At 33.7% G+C, this 18,692-nt stretch overlaps 1 protein-coding gene across 6 annotated transcripts in view; it reads left to right on the forward strand.

Annotated features, from left to right (window-relative positions):
- The window catches only part of LOC140054939 (cytoskeleton-associated protein 5-like), a 44,051-nt gene continuing 25,359 nt past the window's right edge, over nucleotides 1–18,692 (forward strand). For 4 of the 6 annotated variants that reach the window (XM_072100072.1, XM_072100076.1, XM_072100077.1 and 1 more), the window contains exons 1-20: nucleotides 1–191; nucleotides 5,224–5,319; nucleotides 6,286–6,476; nucleotides 8,117–8,243; nucleotides 10,071–10,322; nucleotides 10,703–10,823; nucleotides 11,737–11,840; nucleotides 12,293–12,406; nucleotides 12,536–12,640; nucleotides 12,804–12,893; nucleotides 13,028–13,192; nucleotides 13,669–13,797; nucleotides 14,191–14,337; nucleotides 14,784–14,891; nucleotides 15,237–15,347; nucleotides 15,726–15,818; nucleotides 16,523–16,708; nucleotides 17,099–17,196; nucleotides 17,629–17,812; nucleotides 18,416–18,658. In XM_072100072.1, the coding sequence (XP_071956173.1) occupies nucleotides 5,263–5,319; nucleotides 6,286–6,476; nucleotides 8,117–8,243; nucleotides 10,071–10,322; nucleotides 10,703–10,823; nucleotides 11,737–11,840; nucleotides 12,293–12,406; nucleotides 12,536–12,640; nucleotides 12,804–12,893; nucleotides 13,028–13,192; nucleotides 13,669–13,797; nucleotides 14,191–14,337; nucleotides 14,784–14,891; nucleotides 15,237–15,347; nucleotides 15,726–15,818; nucleotides 16,523–16,708; nucleotides 17,099–17,196; nucleotides 17,629–17,812; nucleotides 18,416–18,658 (2,625 nt within the window). In that variant the 5' untranslated portion in view covers nucleotides 1–191; nucleotides 5,224–5,262. The remainder of the gene's footprint in view (nucleotides 192–5,223; nucleotides 5,320–6,285; nucleotides 6,477–8,116; nucleotides 8,244–10,070; nucleotides 10,323–10,702; nucleotides 10,824–11,736; nucleotides 11,841–12,292; nucleotides 12,407–12,535; nucleotides 12,641–12,803; nucleotides 12,894–13,027; nucleotides 13,193–13,668; nucleotides 13,798–14,190; nucleotides 14,338–14,783; nucleotides 14,892–15,236; nucleotides 15,348–15,725; nucleotides 15,819–16,522; nucleotides 16,709–17,098; nucleotides 17,197–17,628; nucleotides 17,813–18,415; nucleotides 18,659–18,692) is intronic. The other 2 variants (XM_072100075.1, XM_072100078.1) reach the window with 2 other exon arrangements.

The following is an 18,692-nucleotide window of genomic DNA, read 5'->3' on the forward strand; positions in this document are numbered from 1 at the left end:
AATATGATGACTTGTGCAACCAATCAAAATCGTTACTTTATGCCACGTGACTAAATGTCAGATTTTGAACCATGAAAAATAGCGGATCCAGTGAAGTGTGCCAACTTATCATCGTCAAACAAACATAGAGTTAACGATAAATAACCGAAATATTTGTTTGAAATTTTACTGCTTAAAACTGGTAGAATATTGTAAGTTTTTGATGTGACATTTGTAGTAATTCAATCTATTAATATGTGTAGTTTTCATCAAATATAACTTAGGTTTTATTCTGTGAATTAGTAGGCTAGTGTAGCCGCTAGGTCTGATGAAAATATTTTTTTCCTACCCGGCCTACTCTGAAGGCCAGGTAGGCCTGGTCGTATACCAAGAGGAGAAGTTTAGCCTAGCTAGTGTGGGGCCTAGAAGACGACTAAGAACAAAATAGCACACAGAGGCTTAGGGCCCATGTTTATGGATTATTTATTGTGATATTTCTTCTCATCACAGATTGATTGACTATGACTATCAATTAATCAGCAAAATTTATTCGCTGTGGCTAAAGATACGGTACCGTATTCTAACTTCTGTTTACTAAAGGTACGGTAAAATTGCATTACGTCATAATCAGCCAATGGGGTGCTGGTACGTGTGTGACGTCATCGTATAAGGACTTTTGTTTTTTTTTCATATCATCGCGTCTGTTGCATGATATGTAGACAATTCCTGTCGGCGGCGCCAGGCTGCATGGATGTGTGTGTGCGCGCTGATCGGAGGGTTTTATTTTTATTCCAAATGGCCTATAGGCCTATATTTTTTATTAAACTTTGTTTACAATGGTGACCATAAACAACAAGCAAATGCGGACAATAAAGGGGCCCTCAAATACTATGATTTTTTAGACAGTAGCCCCAGGTCTGAGTCACAGAAATCAGCGCACACATGCAGCTGGCCCCAGCCTGGCATCGCTTTCCCTACACAAACAAACTCATAAAATGAGGTTATAGTACGTAGTAAGTAGGCCTAGGCCTCTTTTGAAACGGTTTTCTGTATTCTAGAATTAAAATCAACATGTTTTGGCTTTTCAATAATAATAACAGACGTAGGCTACATTTAGTTTTTGTCACACACGACGGCGATAATATAGAGATAAATGAAACATAAAGAAAATGCGGTTGATCACTGTTTTCCCGATATGAAAAAAATCCAAAGTCCTTATACGATGACGTCACACACGTACCAGCACCCCATTGGCTGGTTATGACGTAATGCAATTTTACCGTACCTTTAGTAAACAGAAGTTAGAATACGGTACCGTATCTTTAGCCACGGCGAAATTTATTTGAACTTAAGGTTGATTTGTTTACACTTTTTTTGAATTGTAAAACATTTCATTTGTTCTTGATTGAATTTTGCCTAGGCCTGGCCCCTGCCCTACCGAGGCCTAGTAGTAGGTAAGCAAGCTCTAGTGTATTATGATGTAAAGCTAGACATTGGTTGCTATTTGGTAAAATATGGTGCCTAACACTGACAGTAATACAGTATGTGTGTTTTGGACCCATACATGCCAACAATTTAGACTTGTCTCCCGGCCTAATTAATATTGTGGGCGTGCTCCCGTTTTTCTAAATTTGTCCGGGATTACAAAGATAACTAAATTTTTGTGTATGTTTAAAAAAAAAAATGTTTTCTGCCTTTTAATTTAACAAAAAGACTTACACACAAGCAAATTAACGATATTTAAGCCATTGTACGACTATCTGCGTTTGCTATTTTTAAATTTATTTCTCAACGGAAGGGGGGTTCCCCTCACATAGCCACCATGCGATACCACTGTATTCCTTTCCGCTCAATAACAGATAGAGGGTGCTGTTGACCTTAAAAAAAAACACCACCTCCCATTTTTTTAACTGCAGATGTTGGCATGTATTGTATGTGGACCCTCTGAACATTTTGAAATAAAACAAGGATTTTTTTTGGAATTATAAATTGCGCAGAAAAAATTCATAAATTAAAAATTGTATATGAAAAAAAAAGGTATGTCATGCATTTAATTGGTATGCATGATTTAAGCTCTGTTCTTCCAAAGATGTAGTTCGAGCGCCACAGTGACACTACCCCCTTACCTCCCCATCCCCACCCGTCTTATTTGTAATTTCTAGCCGAAATTTCCCCCTCTCCTTCTCCCCTTGGATGTAAAAAAAGGGCCAACTGTTTTCCTATTTATTTAGAGCCTATGGCCTTTTTATAGTGGGTATGACCACAAATTTCCTCTATGTTTTTTGTTACCAACATCAAGAGAACCAAAATATTCTATTAATTTGTTTTAAACTGTACCAAAGCGTAGAGTACTGCCATGAGTATTTTAATTTAATAAGTGTTGATGCTCAGTATGCTCCCATTAGGAATGTACACTGTTGAGCATTTTGTCTGAATGAAAACGCTGTTGTTTTAATTACAATATTTGATGATTAGAGTGTGACATGGTAGCAATATGATTATTAGCATTGCTACTGCACAGCTTCATTGTGTTGTTGATGACTCATCAGTGCATGCGATTCTACATGAACTGCCAATTTAAACTGATTTATTTACACAGGATAAGATTGTTGTGACTGTTGATCCAGACTATACATTGTATGTTGTATATTCTATACACTTTATACCTGACAACTTTCACGCATAATGTGTGAGTCTCACGCATGAGGGCCGATTTTTTTTATGCCTCACACAAACGTGGCTATTTCTCACGGATCCATAAAAATATTCAGGGAAAAAAAAGATTATTTTGAGATTAAATTGCCTATTTTAGAGGAAAAATACTGCACCTTATTTAATTTGAGTTGTATTGAAGTACTGTACTGTTGTCCAGGAAAGCTGTAAAAATAGAGGGTGTATTTCACGTTTATTTTGGGTTACAACAACATATAGGGTGCTATATACAGTACAATGTTTCGCGCATTGACCACTGAAACAGTTGCCAAGTACAGTATACACTATATTGTGTACAGTATAATAATATGCAAATTGTCCTAGATTAAATTGTAATAAACTACAGTAATAATCTATGAAGATAGCTGTTATCTATAAATGAATAGATCTTGCATCTTGATTGAGATTATTGTAACTGCTTGGAATATGTTACAGTCAATAATTAAATAAAATACATTTGTTTGTTTAGCATGGTTAGTTGTTGCCATGTGCATGGTTTTGTGTATAACTATCCCATTGTTGCACATCGGCTTCCATTTGACGCACCAACGATCACATGGGTTTTTTTTTCATAATATCAATAATATATAGAAGAATTGATTTATAATATAATTTTTCGATGAAAATTTTGTATTAAACACTATTTTAGTGTATTAAGAATTTTGGGAGAAAAGGCCAAGCACAAAATGTCTCAATTTTATTTAGGAGATTCCGAACACTACTCAATGTTGCAACCATGGTTCTGTGGTGGCCATATTTCTGCCATGTGCATATTAATTATTGGTTTTCTATGGGTAATACCATGAGGGAAATATGTATTTCCTCCATGGTAATACTTTAAAGTAAATTGTATTATTAATGTTACAGAAACTGTTCATTTTGTAAAGGATGTTGGTTTTGGCACAATAAATTTCATTGATTAGTTGATGATTAAGTTATGACTGTACTATACTTATCATACCAGTGTTGGTTTGTAATTAAATTCTGAATAAAGATTTGACTGTTTTACTACTAGTAGTGAATTAATTATCAACATTTAAAGGATTATTTATTTATGTCTTATATCCATGGTGTAAACAATAATGCACAAAATAGGATGAATTTAAATTATGTTGGTTTTCCTTAATTATTTTACTTGTGCTGTATATCTTCCGAAAGAATGTTTCGTCAGTAATTGTTTTTTGTTATCTAATTTATATGATCTTTCTAAATGGAATTTTTTTTATAATATTTTTTTGTTTGGTAAATTTTTTTTAAATTTTTTTTTACAAAATTATTCTTAATTATTTTGTATAATAGACCCAATATCTATATTTTATGTTGCGAGCATTGGGGTTAATTTAAATTTTATAAAATATTGAGGTGGCTATTTCTCACAGATTTCCTCATCTTTAAATCATTTTTAAATGAATTCATTTTTAGTACTACTACTAGTAGAGTAGTAGGTCTTTTCAGAATTATAAACATACATATTTTTTGTTAACAAGCAAGCCATTACGTAAACAAGACTGTTTGCTTCATTATGCTGTAAATTGTTTTGTACAACAGCTTTCACTGACAACTCTTGCGTGAAACTGCCTAGGACACAGTCGAGGCCCAGGGCAAGGTCATGTTCACTTCCATTGCTTTGTTATCAATTGAATTTACTGTCAGCTAATTAATTAATGAGTTGCTTTACTAGTACTAATTACCTTAAAAAATAAAGGGTGTGGCCGTATTAATTGTGCCTCTTAAAAAGTAATTTTAATAACAATTGGAATTTGAACAACTTTGAAGGTCGGTGATGATGTAAATTATGAAGTATTTATTGTCTTCAAATTATAAGCATCGATGATTGGTTAAAAAAAATAATTAAAAACCACGTTCAAAATTTTATATCATTTTATACCAATTTCTCTTGCTGTAAATAATTTGAATAACAAACATTTTATTACTGTGTGAAAAAATGCAATAATACATATTTTATTGATGAAGATATTGTGAGTATTATCCATATCTTTTATACTAATTGTGTCATGAATACTGACTAGACCTCTGTTGTTGAAATGTGTTTATACATTTCAATGTCTTCAAAATGTGTTTTAGAAGTAGGTAGGTAGACATGATGTATTTTATATATCATCATTTATATTTTACATTCAGATGAATTTAAACATGTACATTTTTTTAAATCACATGTGTTTTGTTTATTTTAATGTTGACATTTTCCTAAGATAAATGTCAAGAAATGAAGGTGTCCTTAACTCATTGTATTTACAGTAATTTATTTTTACTGTTTTATGTATGTACTGTAATTTTTTTAATGATCTGTGTATTTTAATGTGTTGTCAGTGCCAAAGGAAAGCAAATTTCCAAAAGTTATTAGACGAATAAATATATTTATTTACTCCATCTATTTCTTCGTACTGAAAATAGATTTTAAGCTTGGATATCTTCATACTGCATGACGACCTTATTTGGTCTTTTTATTCTATTGATGTTATTTATATTAATATAATCATACAATTCAATGTTTTTATTTTTCTTTTTCAGATAGTTATTTCATACTAATGAGCAAGCATCACTAAAAACATGGCAGATGAATCAGAATGGATTAAACTGCCACTTGATGACAGATGTATTCATAAAGTAAAGTTTGATGTTTATTTTAAAATAATTTTTGAACACATTTGTCATCAATATTAAATGTTGGATTGTGTAATTATGTCATCATCATTGACATTCATTCACAGTATCGCGACGTCTTTTGCATGACTGAGACTTTGTTGTCATTGATGTCACCCCAGTATCATTATTCTATCGCCCTCTACACGACTGTGTTATCGTTATTATCATTGTCATCAATACAATTGTCATTATCATCTTTGTCATTGTCATCATCATTATAATTGTCATCAGCATTGTCATCATTATAATCGTCATCAGCATTGTCATCATTATAATCATCATCATTACAATTGTCATACAGTTGTCATTATCATCTTTGTCATCATCATTGTCATCGTCGTCATTATAATTGTCATTATCATCATTTTATAATTGTCATCATTACAATTGTCATCATTACAATTGTCATTATCTTTGTCATCATCATTGTCATTATCATCTTTGTCATCATCATTGTCATTATCATCTTTGTCATCATCATTGTCATTATCATCTTTGTCATCATCTTTGTCATCATCATTGTCATTATCGTCTTTGTCATCATCATTGTCATTATCATCATTTTATAATTGTCATCATTACAATTGTCATCATTACAATTGTCATTATCTTTGTCATCATCATTGTCATTATCATCTTTGTCATCATCATTGTCATTATCATCTTTGTCATCATCATTGTCATTATCATCTTTGTCATCATCTTTGTCATCATCATTGTCATTATCGTCTTTGTCATCATCATTGTCATTATCATCTTTGTCAGTCAGCATTACAAATTTGTCATCATCATTGTCATTATCATCTTTGTTATCATCATTGTCATTATCATCTTTGTCAGTCAGCATTACAAATTGGTCATCATCATTGTCATTGCCATTACATTGTCATTGTTTTTCACTTATAAATAAATTGTTCTTAATCTTAGGTATGGAAGGCCAGGTTACATGGCTATACAGAAGCAATCAAGTACTTTGGCACATTGGACAGCAAGAGTCCAGAATTCAGCAAGTTCTTAGGCATCATCAAGAAGTTTGTTGTTGACACGAATGCTGTAGCCCAGGAGAAGGGCTTAGATGCTGTCTTGGCATTCTTACACAATGCAGCCTCAGCTCACAAGTATGTAACTCTCATTTAATGCACCAGATTCCCAGTGCTGTATCTCCACATATTATCTATCTCTGAAGTATCATTCATAGGATTGGTAATATAGCATCTCATTTATATCACATGTGGTGCCTGTATCATGTAGGTTAAGGATTAGGTTACTACATGTGAAACACATGTGAGGATACTTTGGAAATAGATACAGTCCCGAGAATCGGCTGCATTATGAAAAGAATCAAACACAAATGTTTATTTAAAATTTTGTATACAGTATATCATAATCTCAAACATTTTATATAAATATTGTATTTGTAAATAAAAATCTCTTAAGAATTTCAGTTGAATGAATAATCTTAACAGTAGAACACTATTTAATGGTTCCCATCCAATAGGAGGTTGGCCGTAGTGTTAGAAAATAAATATTGAACTCTCCTTCTACTGTAGTTTCATATTTTGAATACAAAATAAATTTGATGTTAATTACCATTAGCGACCACAGAGAAATGGATTATTTAAAATCTAAAATAAAATTATCTCCCGTTTCTATGATCTACTTTTGTGTTGAAAAATGCTTGGCAGTTTGACAGGAAGACCAAACCTCTGCCTCATTAGTTGTACGAATTCAGAACGGGTCAATTAAGGCAGGTCGTGTGCATCTATGCTTGTGATATTTTCAAATTCCAACTTGCTATTGATGGTATATATAATAGAAGATTGAAACAATTTAAAATATTCATTATTTTGTTAAATTTATAATCTATAAAACTCATATTGTACTTATAAAATAATGTAAATTAAATAATAGATTAGTGTTTTAGACAAAACGAGCTTTGTTAATTAAAAATGTATAAAGAATTTTTTGCTTTGTTTTAAAAGAGAAAAATAGGGGTTGGGGTGAATAAAACAAGCTTCCATATTAAATAATTTCCTCCTCCAGGATTAGCTCAAAGATGGCTACATTTTTACCTTTGAGCAAGTACATTTTTTACTGCACTATGTTTTTAAAATAAACTTTCTAAAGGATTGCATATAGTAAAAGAAAATGTAGTTTACTGCAGTAATTAAAGTAGAAATATGTTGGTATGTTCCTTAATTGATTATGTAGCAAATAAATTCAGTTTAAACATCCATACAGGAGATACAAAGCTTTAAAAAAAATTTACTGTACATTTTAACTATAGCCTTAAGTATTCTTTGAATCTATAGGCTGCCAATTTAATGTTTTTTATTAGGAAAAGGTCAAATGTGAGCACAGCTGATTTAATATTCAAAGCGATGCTTATTTCATGTCACTAGAAATGTACCAGTTTACAAGTTGTTTACAGTATTATATGTATACTTGTGTTTTATTAGTTTTACACTGGAAAAATGAAATACAGTACACTCATTAAAAGCCATTAATTCCTATACATGAATAATTAATCAATTATTTGGTTAAGTGCATAGCAGGGATTTTCATACTTTTAATCTAAATAATACTAATCACACCTATGCTACTGAATAGGTATGGAGGGCCAAAGGAGGAAAAAATGTAAGATGGTCTATACTTTAGATATTGATATATGACAAGTAAAAAGATTACAAAGTATGTGTATGCAAGATCTGTATGTATTTTAGAACAATAAGTTTATATTATCGTCCATCTTTCATAGAACAAGTGCAGAGGTGTCTTCAGGAGTCGTTTTAAAATGTCTGAATTCTTCAAGGACCAAAACCAAAGAAAAAGGAATAGAAATACTTATGGTTTGCATTGAATTAGAAAAACAGGAAGTCGTAGTTGTAAGTATAATTATCAATGTAATTTACATGCATCATGCATTCATTCTGTTTATATTATCAGTACTTTTGTTTTTGGTTATAACTACCAACCTTTGCTTTTCATTGTTAGGTATATTATTAATGAAATGTTATTATTTTAATATATTTTACATTTTTGATATTAAGTACATTGAAATTACAGTCACATTAAATCTGAATTATTCTTCTTGAAATTCAGACATCAATTTCATTTTATTTTAATAATATTTTTAATTAATAAAAATGTTAATAGTATTATTAGTACTTTTTATAAATGCAACAATTATACTAAATACTATTTAGATAATATTTTTGAGTAAAGAAGCTAGAAGAAGCTAATTCTTTGTTTTGGTAACTGTACTGTGCATACATTATAGAACATTTAACATTAATGTTGCATGGCAATCTGTTATTTTTGACAGTGTTCAATAGCACCACATTCACTACTGTATATTGTACATTATCAGTAGTAAATCTAGAAAATATATGCATACAATTGTGTGTATATAAAGCAATTAAATCACACAGTGCAGATTATAGGGCCAAGCCATCAGAATATTATATTTTCAAGTTATTTGATTGGTGTTTGAGAGTTGTTGCATTACCTTTAAAATATTATGACATGTTAAACTATAATCTGATGTTAAACCATAATCTGTTTAACATTTATGTTAAATTGAGTTTAAAGCTGCAATCTCACTGGGCTTTTCTAAAGTCAAATTAAGTTTATTGTTACTAGGAGTACAGTAACTTGTGTGGGTGATATGAAGTAATGCTAAGGGATATCGGACTTAACATAATGAGAGTTGTTTGTTTGAGACTGAGTGAACAGTCTATGCCATATTGCTTGTAGCCTTAGGCGTCAAAGCTGTTGGTCCTACTGATACAATGCACATGCATTTATGATAAAAACAACTTTGTACACTTTTATAAAAGTGTAGGGGATGGGGATCTTCTCAGTTCTCGGTCTGCTGATTATGTGTCCTCTTGAGGAAAAAAAAATCTTGTACTAATTCAGTATAAATAAGAAATAAAATACAAAAATGTATAATGTAATCTTAGAACCAGAATTTAAGAAATCAAGACATTTTGGGGTAGTGTTTTCTTGAAAGAATAATATATAATTAATTTAATGTTAAATAAATATATTTGATCACAGCACAAAATACGGCCATACTGCGTTGAAACACCGGTTCTCGTCAGATCACCGAAATTAAGCAACGTTGGGCCCGGTTGCGTTCTGGATGGGAGACCGTCTAGAAATCGTGGCGGGTGCTGTATATACTGGAGAGTGATGGTGTAATGGTAATATCGGACTAGCATGTGATAGGCATGGGTTCGAGGTTATCTGTACCATACAGTACTAATTGCATCCTTAGGCAAGATGCTTTACTCTCATTGCCTAATCTGGTAGGCGCTGCACTGCTGGCTGCCGTGGGTCCGTGGAGGGCCTAATCCGAATTTCCTCACTGAGGACAAATATTAATACAAAATACAAAATACAAATACAAAAGAAGAAGAAAATGTTTCGTCTAACAGCTGTATACTTCATCATCGGAATGACCCGTTTCTCGCGGTGGGGAATTGACCTTAGCCAACGATGTCATAACCGGGTCATAAACATTCGGTTGTTTGAAATTTCCCCCATCCTTGTTGAGTGCCCTGATATATATTGCTTGCTTTGTCGAAGATTTTTTTTTTTTTTTTATGTTGTGATTAGAACTATTTAATTGATACATACCAACACAGATAATTCTTCACGCTATTATTATTATTAATGTTTACTTGACGTCTTTTACCAACTTACAGGAAGAAGTTATGAAAGGTCTTACAAACAAACAGCCTAAAATTGTTGCAGCATGTGTACTAGTGTTGCGTACTGCCATCGGTAACTTTGGTTCCAAGATAATCTCACTGAAACCAATCGTGAAGTCTTTACCAAAGTTGTTTGAACACAGTGATAAGAATGTGCGGGAGGAGGCTAAACAGCTTGCCGTTGAGATTTACCGATGGATTGGTGCTGTGTTTATGCCTAGCCTACAAAACATCAAACCTGTGCAGGTACTTGAAAATTAGTTGTTTGTCAGGCTTTTATCAAATGGAAATATTCTCTCTATTCAACAAATAAAAGAAATTTTATTGAATAGTTATAATACGTCAATCTTATATTGCACACCTAAATGCTTAACATTATTTCCCCCGTAATAGTTTTGACCTATACCAGGAACCCATTTGTACACCTGGGTGGAGAGGCAAACTGGACACATACAGTTAGAGTTAAAGTTACTAGAAAATAACTGTGTTTTTTGATGATACACAAATCAAATCATGTAATTAATGTTTTTTAATGATTTTACTTTGGATTCGAACTCGCAATCTTATGATCACTAGTCCAATACACTGTGCCACATCCCTTTATTTATTTTGGTTTTTTTTTAAAGATGAAAGAGCTTGAAGAAGAATTTGAAAAAATACCAAATAAAGCACCTAAGCAAATACGCTTCTTGAAATCGCAGCAAGCAGAAAAGGAGAAATTTGAAGAAGCAGCTGGAGACGATGGAGGTAAACAACATTAATAGACTAAAGCTCTGTCCACACTATCAAACTAATTTGACAAATAATGTGTGATGTGCCCAAATATGGTAGTGATATGACATCACTGTGTTGCACATACATCACATCACATTTTTTGGTTACATAAACTTTGATAGTGGGGACAGACCTTTAGATCTTCATTCATGTCATTCACATTAAAGCAAATTAGATACATTTACAATATGTTTTATGTACAACACGATTCCATGGAAATCAATCAATCATCAGCCTGTGATGTTTGTTCATACTAGAGGAAATTACACATTTATGTTAAGTACACATATCTAACAGTTTTAAATGTAAACATCCTTTAATGTTTGTTCACACTAATAATAAATAATAATAAATAACATTTATAAAGCGCAAGAGACAAAGGTTTCAAAGCGCTGTGTTTTCCAAGATCAGTGCAAGTAGTAGCGTGCGATTATGCTTCTCTGAAGAGATGAGTTTTGAGTTTAGTTTTAAATGTGATAACAGATTTTGATGAGCGTATTTCGAGTGGTAGAGTGTTCCAGAGTTTTGGGGCTGCGACAGCGAAAGCACGATCACCGTAAAACCGAGTTCTGGAACGGGGTCCAGGTTTTAGAAGAAGTCTGCTGGATGAACGAAGCGAAGAGTTGGTTGACGGAGTAATGATGTCACATATGTAGGCTGGAGCACATCCGTTGATGGCCTTATTTGTCAGCAACAGGATTTTAAAACGAATGCGCTGATCAACAGGCAACCAACACACTACACCATGCTTTATACATATCTTCATCGAGTGGAGCATTAGAAAGTGTGGCTATAAAACTGAAAAGATATCATTAACAACTATCTACTGTACATCAATTTTGTTTACCTCGAAAGTCTTGATAACATGATATTTTAAATTTGATAGAATCTGAAGAGGAAGAAGAAGCTAGACCTGAAGTGGATCCTTTTGAACTGCTTCCTGCTGTTGATGTTCTGTCCAAGTTACCAAAAGACTTTTTTGAAAGCATAGTAAGTGTCTAATACATACATCTAGTTGATGCACTCCTATAACATACTGGTGCCGCAGTAGAGGCTCTGGTTTCCCGTCTTTAAAGCAGGGCATTGAAATCAAAGATGCTTTATCTGTGTTTGTACAGCTACACTCACACTTGTTCCGTTTCAGGGAACAGAGGATGGAACCATTCAATTATTTCTAGCTTACCCTTTCACCCTGGTGTTACAAAATTGTATATAAACAAAAACTTCAATTGATATAGTTACAGTTAGAGCCCCTAATAACGGGTCTTGAAGTGTCCCTTAATAATGGTCTCCTCTGAATAGAGGTTGGCCGTACTATATTGTGTTGTATTCATTTTACAGGGAAAATGCCCAAAAGGAATGGTTATACTGTAAAATATTTGTAGCATGTAATAATGTTTATTTGTTTTTTTTTTAAACACTGCTTTTATTTGTTTTTACAGGAAGCCAAAAAATGGCAAACCAGAAAAGAGGTCCTTGACAATTTGTTGCCATTAGCAACAAGCCCTAAAATAGAGCCAGGTGATTTTGCGGAACTTGTGCGAGTTTTGAAAAAGGTATGGAATAAATAAATGTGGTTCTGTGGCAGTAAATATAGCTGGACTTTTGGGGTTTTGAAAAACTCTAAAATCCTAATCACAAAATCAACAAATTATACGAAAATAATATGCTATTTTTATTTTCAGGTGCTTAGTAAAGACACTAATGTAATGATCGTAACCGTAGCAACTAAATGCCTTTGCGGTCTGGCAATTGGACTTCGAAAGAAATTCAACCCATTTGCTGTTGCGGTAAGCTTTTCTGTTTGTTTTACTGTTATCAAATTATTGATTTTTAAGTTAATTCGGTCCAATTGTCCGTTTTAGCTATGTAACCATGAAGATGGTAAAAAGGATAATTATAATATGATATGAATGAAAATAAATGAATAATTAAGTTTTTATCTATATTTAGTGTGTTGGTGCAATATTAGAAAAATTTAAAGAGAAGAAAGTCATGGTAGTAGCTGCATTGAGAGATGCTATAGATGCCATATTTTTAACCGTAAGTAAACATTTTTTACCATCTGAAAATGTAAAAACAAAATCGTTTGCGTTTTGGTTCAAATTGCAATTCTAAAGTTTCAGAATATTTTTAAAATTGTAAACGGAAGCTAACAAAACATTTTTCTTTAACAGACTACTTTACAAAGCATAATTGAAGACGTGTTGGCAGCTCTGGACAGCAAAAACCCATCTGTAAGGTCTGAGACAGCTACATTCCTTGCACGTGCTATAAGGCATTGTACTCAAGCCACTTTGCCTAAGAGTGTACTCAAACCCCTATCTGTAGCACTTGTCAAGGTAGGAAGTACAATTTATCACATAGTATAAAATTTTCTTGAGTATTGTCATATCGTTGTTTTCTACCCAGTCCTTGTGTGATGTTTAACATATTTACCGTAATGTAAATGACCCTGTTACATGTTAGTGGAGAATGATTGTAGACCCAGACATCTTTTTATAGTTTATATTAATGTTAAAGTGTGTTTTAAGCTCTGTTTACACTATCAAACTAGTTTGACAAAAAAAAAGTGTGATATGCCCAAATATGGTAGTGATATACACAAATATGGTCATGTCCATTTATAGGCACATCACATTTTTTGTCACATAAAGTTTGATAGTGTTGACAGAGCTTGAGAATGAGCCAATGGTAATTATGTCCCTTCATCTCATCCGTCTCAATACCGCCAGTCAAGTATAGTAATAACGTATAGGCAATATATTTCTTCTCTTTAGTCAGTATACTTATGTTTGTTGGGTTTTTTTTTTTAAAGAAAATTGGTGATACTTCACCAGAGGTACGAGATGCCGTCGCCCTCTCGCTTGGAACCGCTATGAAAGTTGTTGGCGAGAAACATCTGATGCCGTTTATTTCTGATCTAGACAAGATTAAGCAGGATAAGGTAAGTATGTTTATTGAAACCATTTATAAATGGTGCTACTTGAATTTGTTATTTATTTGTGCTGAGTAACCTCTTCAGTCAAAGACTGGTCTCCCAGAGGGCCAAGTTATGATCAGTGGCTGTGTGTACACTGGGGTAAGCCCCTACTCGTTTCGAAAGATGTATTAGATTCACATGAGCTAGATGTGTACACTGGACCTACGGTTTGTAGTCCTTATCTGAGAAGACTTGTTCTACTTGTTTACCCTTGCTGTAATTACAGTTCCACTGTCTTAACCGCTCGGCCACTCACTTAATGTATAATTTAATAAGTTTTATAATATAACTTATATAGTTTAAAAATCACCAATTTTGTAAGTACTCGTTGGTCACACTACATTTTTCGTATTATAGATAAAAGAATGTTGTGAGAATGTTGAGCTTGCTACAGGTGGTGGCAAAAAGAAAAAAGAGAAGCCAGCAGCAAAGGAACCAACCAAGCCAGCTGCTGCTGCAGCACCAGCAAAGTCTGCCGGACCTTCTAAAGCTAAACCAGCTAAGGTATTGCAATACTACATAGTTGTATGGCACCCATTGCAGAAGTCCCAACCAAAATGAAATATTGAGAGGCTTTATAAAAGCCTGATTATTCCACTAGATTGGTTCGTCCACAGGCTTATGGCAGCAACTTGTAGTATTTCCAACCATGATCAGTTCACCAGGAGAAAACCTTACCCTAACTTGAAATTTCTGAACTTTAAAATATAATGTGTATATGTTATTAAAGCTCTGTCTACACTATCAAACTGTATGTGACAGAAGAAATGTGATGTGCCCAATGAGCATGATGATGTCATATCACTACCATATATGGTACTTTTTTGTCAAACTAGTTTGAGAGTGTAGACAGAGCTTAATTGGGACAGTGTACACATATATGCTGTATATGTATACTGGACCCATGTTGAGAGGTCTATTCTTCAACGGTATCACCTTTTTCTTTTTAGGCCAAGACCAGACCAGCGTCAGCTTCTTCAGCAGGAAAAGCAACTAAATCAAAGAAGAAAACAAAAGCCAGTGAAGAATCGGAAAAGAAAATGGAACCAGCCTACTCGGTAACATTTTTTATTTGTTCTTCAATATTCATTTAGCACCATCACATACTAGTTGATAGGAGCATTCAAATATTTTATGTACCCTTGATCTTGAATTCAGTGATGTCATAAACAGTTCCAGTGCACATGAATGAATTTTGGGTTGATGTTTTTGTCGTAGGGCAAAGCTTTGTTTAGTTAAGCTCTGTCTACACTATCAAACTAATTTGACCAAAAAAAAAGTGTGATGTGCCCAAATATGGTAGTGATATGACATCATCATGTCCATCTATGGACACATATCTTTGTCACATAAAGTGTGAGAGTGTGAACAGAGCTTTACAAATATATATTTGTTTTTACTAGCCTGAAGATGTTGATGAGAAGGCAGCAGATGCATTACCTGCATCAATGCTTCAACAACTGGCACATGCCAACTGGAAAGAAAGACTAGCAGGGATGGAAGAACTAACAACAGTATGTACTTGTTAACTTTCATAAGAAATTAATGTCTACAGTAAAACTCCTCTTTTGGGACACCCCTATTAAGAGACACTTGTGAAACAAACTAGGTGTTATATATGTTTAAATACTATGGCTAAACCTCTATAAGGGAAATCAGGATAATGATAAACTACATTGAAAAGTACATATATCAATCAGTTTTATGTAATTTTGTGACTGATGTATGTTATCCTTTGTTACCTGATGATGGGATATGCTCAAAACTGTTGTATTAATAAATTTATATTGAGGCAGTTTTAACTTGTTTGATTTTGAAGAATACAGATGTCTGCACAATGCAATAATCTATAAAACTACAATTCAATATAAAATGTTATTTTTCCATTGTAGAAAATTCACAACATGGAAAAAAAAGATATTGATTGTCAGTTGTACGTGAGACTAACGGCAAAGAAACCAGGCTACAAAGATGCCAACTTTCAGGTAAAATAATAATAATTTATACATATTTGTATATAAATTACAAACTTGTTATGTGACCACTGTCAATAAGAAAAGTGCATGGTTATACCTATATTATACATTATTTTCAACATTATTCAAAACCAATGTTTGTACCATAGTTACATTTCAAGTAGTAGTAAGCGAGTCATATTGCCGAGCGGTTAAGGCAGGGGCGCCGTTTACCGTACCTAAAAAGCCAACAACATCGACAAGGGTTCGAGGCCGACTCGCTCCTAGTTCTGGTGGTGGAACAAGTCTTCTCGGATAAGGACTATAAACCGTAGGTCCAGTGTACACAGTTATAACCTGTGTGTACTTTAAAGAACCCAGTTCATTATTCAAAAAGAGTAGGGGGTTACCCCGGTGAACTGGTTTACACAATAGCCCCTGTATCAGGGGGATTACCACCTATCTGATTAAATCACTATTGGTAATCCTTGGCCACATTGCCTAAAGAGATAAAATAAATAAAAAATAGCCATAGCTTTGTGGTTAACATGTTTTTCCTTTAAATCCCGAAGTCCTGGGTTCAATACTGACGTAGTATCAGGGTTATAACTCACTACTCTTTCAACTACACTCCCTAAGCCTCTAATGATTCTAAGTTGGTAAGCACAATGTAGGATGCATATAAAAAGAGAAACAATATTCACCTTTTATGAAATGGTATCATCTTCTTTCAGGTTTTGAAAGCCAAATTTGCATTGATTGGAATTCTAGCGGAAAAAGGGAAGTTTAGTAGAACATCTGCAGGAGTGTGTATTGGAGGAATTGTAGAGAAGATAGGTGACATCAAACAGTCTGCAACTGCCAAGGAAACAATGACCTCAATGGCGGAAGCATGTGGACTACAGTTTGTTGCACTTGAGGTTAGTTTGATCAAGACAATCTAACAACAGGACACTGAGCTTGACTTGCCAAGATAAGAACTTGTAACAGTCCTTTGATGTTATGTCTGGCTGCAACAAATACCAACAGTACCGATTCTCCATGGGGCACGGTGTCTGTTAAGGGGCATGGAAATGTTTGTGTCACAGCCACAGATAAACCTTTTGATCTCCAGAGCTTGATCAGTACAGCATTAGTACAATACGGGAAAATGAGAGCAACATCAGGTGTCTGTAATTGATGACTAAATAAATGTGGAATAAATGAAATGAAATGAAACACTTTATTTGGTCCATAAGGTGTTCCCTTAATAGAGTTCTACGGTTTAATAACAATTTACAGTTTATTTTCATTGTGTTTTTTTTTTATAGGCTATATCATATGCTTTTGACAGTCAGAAAAACCCAAAGAACCAATCAGAGACTATTAACTGGTTCACACAGGCAATACAAGAATTTGGCTTTACTGCGTAAGTGTTCTTTAAATTATCATTTCATACTAGTGTCCATTTAGCAAGTTTGTTTAAACTCTGAGGCAGGTGTCATTTAGCAAGTCAAATGGCCAAGCGGATAAGGCAATGAACTGTGTACCTTACCCAAATAGCTAATAATGTCGGCATTAATTCGAGGTTGACTCGCTTCTAGTTCTGGTGGTGGAACAAGTCTTCTCGGATAAGGACAGTAAACTGTAGGTCCAATCTAGACAATTTGTCTGTATACACTTTAAAGAACCCAGTTTATTATTCGAGACGAGTTAACCCGGTGAACTGGTTCACAAAATAGCCCTGTATCACAGGGATTACCACCTATCTGATAGGAGAGTGATTAATTTGCTATTGGTAATCCTTGGCCACATGTGCCTAAATACATAAGGTAAAATGTGATGACTATTACTATTTCAGAATAAAAGTAAAGAATTTCATATCATACATCAAGAAGGCTTTGGTAGCGACAAACCCAGCAATCAGAACGTCTGCTATATCTACAGTAGGTGTGATGTATATGTACATGGGTGCACCACTTAGAATGCTGTTTGAAGATGAGAAACCAGCCCTGTTGGCTCAAATAGATACTGAGTTCCAAAAGGTAAATTTGTTTTATAAGAATATATATCTCTATAAAATTCAGATTTAATTTGTTATCATATGTACATGTAAAAACAACCGTATAGACTTGAAGAATTACATAAATAATGCAGGACACATTATACATAAAGACATTAACTTGTTGATATCAACTACACATCAGTACTGTAGGCTACCTGATATAAATTAGTACATCACATGTCACACTGTGCTAATATAAATCTTTTGTCCAAACAACTAAAGCACTGTCTGCACTATCAAATTAGTTTGACCAAAATAAGTGTGATGTTTTAAAGTTTAGACAGAGCCTTTTCTGGCCTTGTTGTAGAGTAATTAAATAGTATTGTAAGTTTTAATAAAATTTGGCAATGCAAAGTTAAAACCAACCGGTTTTTTCCCATATGCTTGTCATCTATACAATGTACAATTTTCAAGATAATTATTTAAGGTGTTACGTTTTTATATTGTGTTTTAAATTGTATTGTATCTATGTTTCTAAGCTCAGGAAAACAAATGTCATGTATGTTATGTTATGTGACAAGAAATTGAATCTTGAGTAATATCAATGATAACTATATTTTAATGAGCATGTTCTTCAAACCAGGTTACTGGCACCAGCCCACCAGCTCCTTTCAGAGGAGTCAAGAAGGAAGAGAAAACTGATGATGTGGATGGTGATGATGGTGAAGACGATGGAGATGAGGACGTTGGTGACGTTGGCGGCGGTGCTGCTCCTAGTATTCAGGATCTTGTTCCACGAGTCGACATTTCCGATCAGATTACATCTGCTTTGATAGAGGAATTAGGAGATTCGAAATGGAAGGTCAGAGGTCAAGGATTAGAGAGAGTAAGATCATTTTAGAATATTAAAATTTCATTTG

The sequence above is a fragment of the Antedon mediterranea genome, chromosome 7 (assembly GCF_964355755.1).
Source record: "Antedon mediterranea chromosome 7, ecAntMedi1.1, whole genome shotgun sequence".
NCBI lineage: Eukaryota > Metazoa > Echinodermata > Crinoidea > Comatulida > Antedonidae > Antedon > Antedon mediterranea.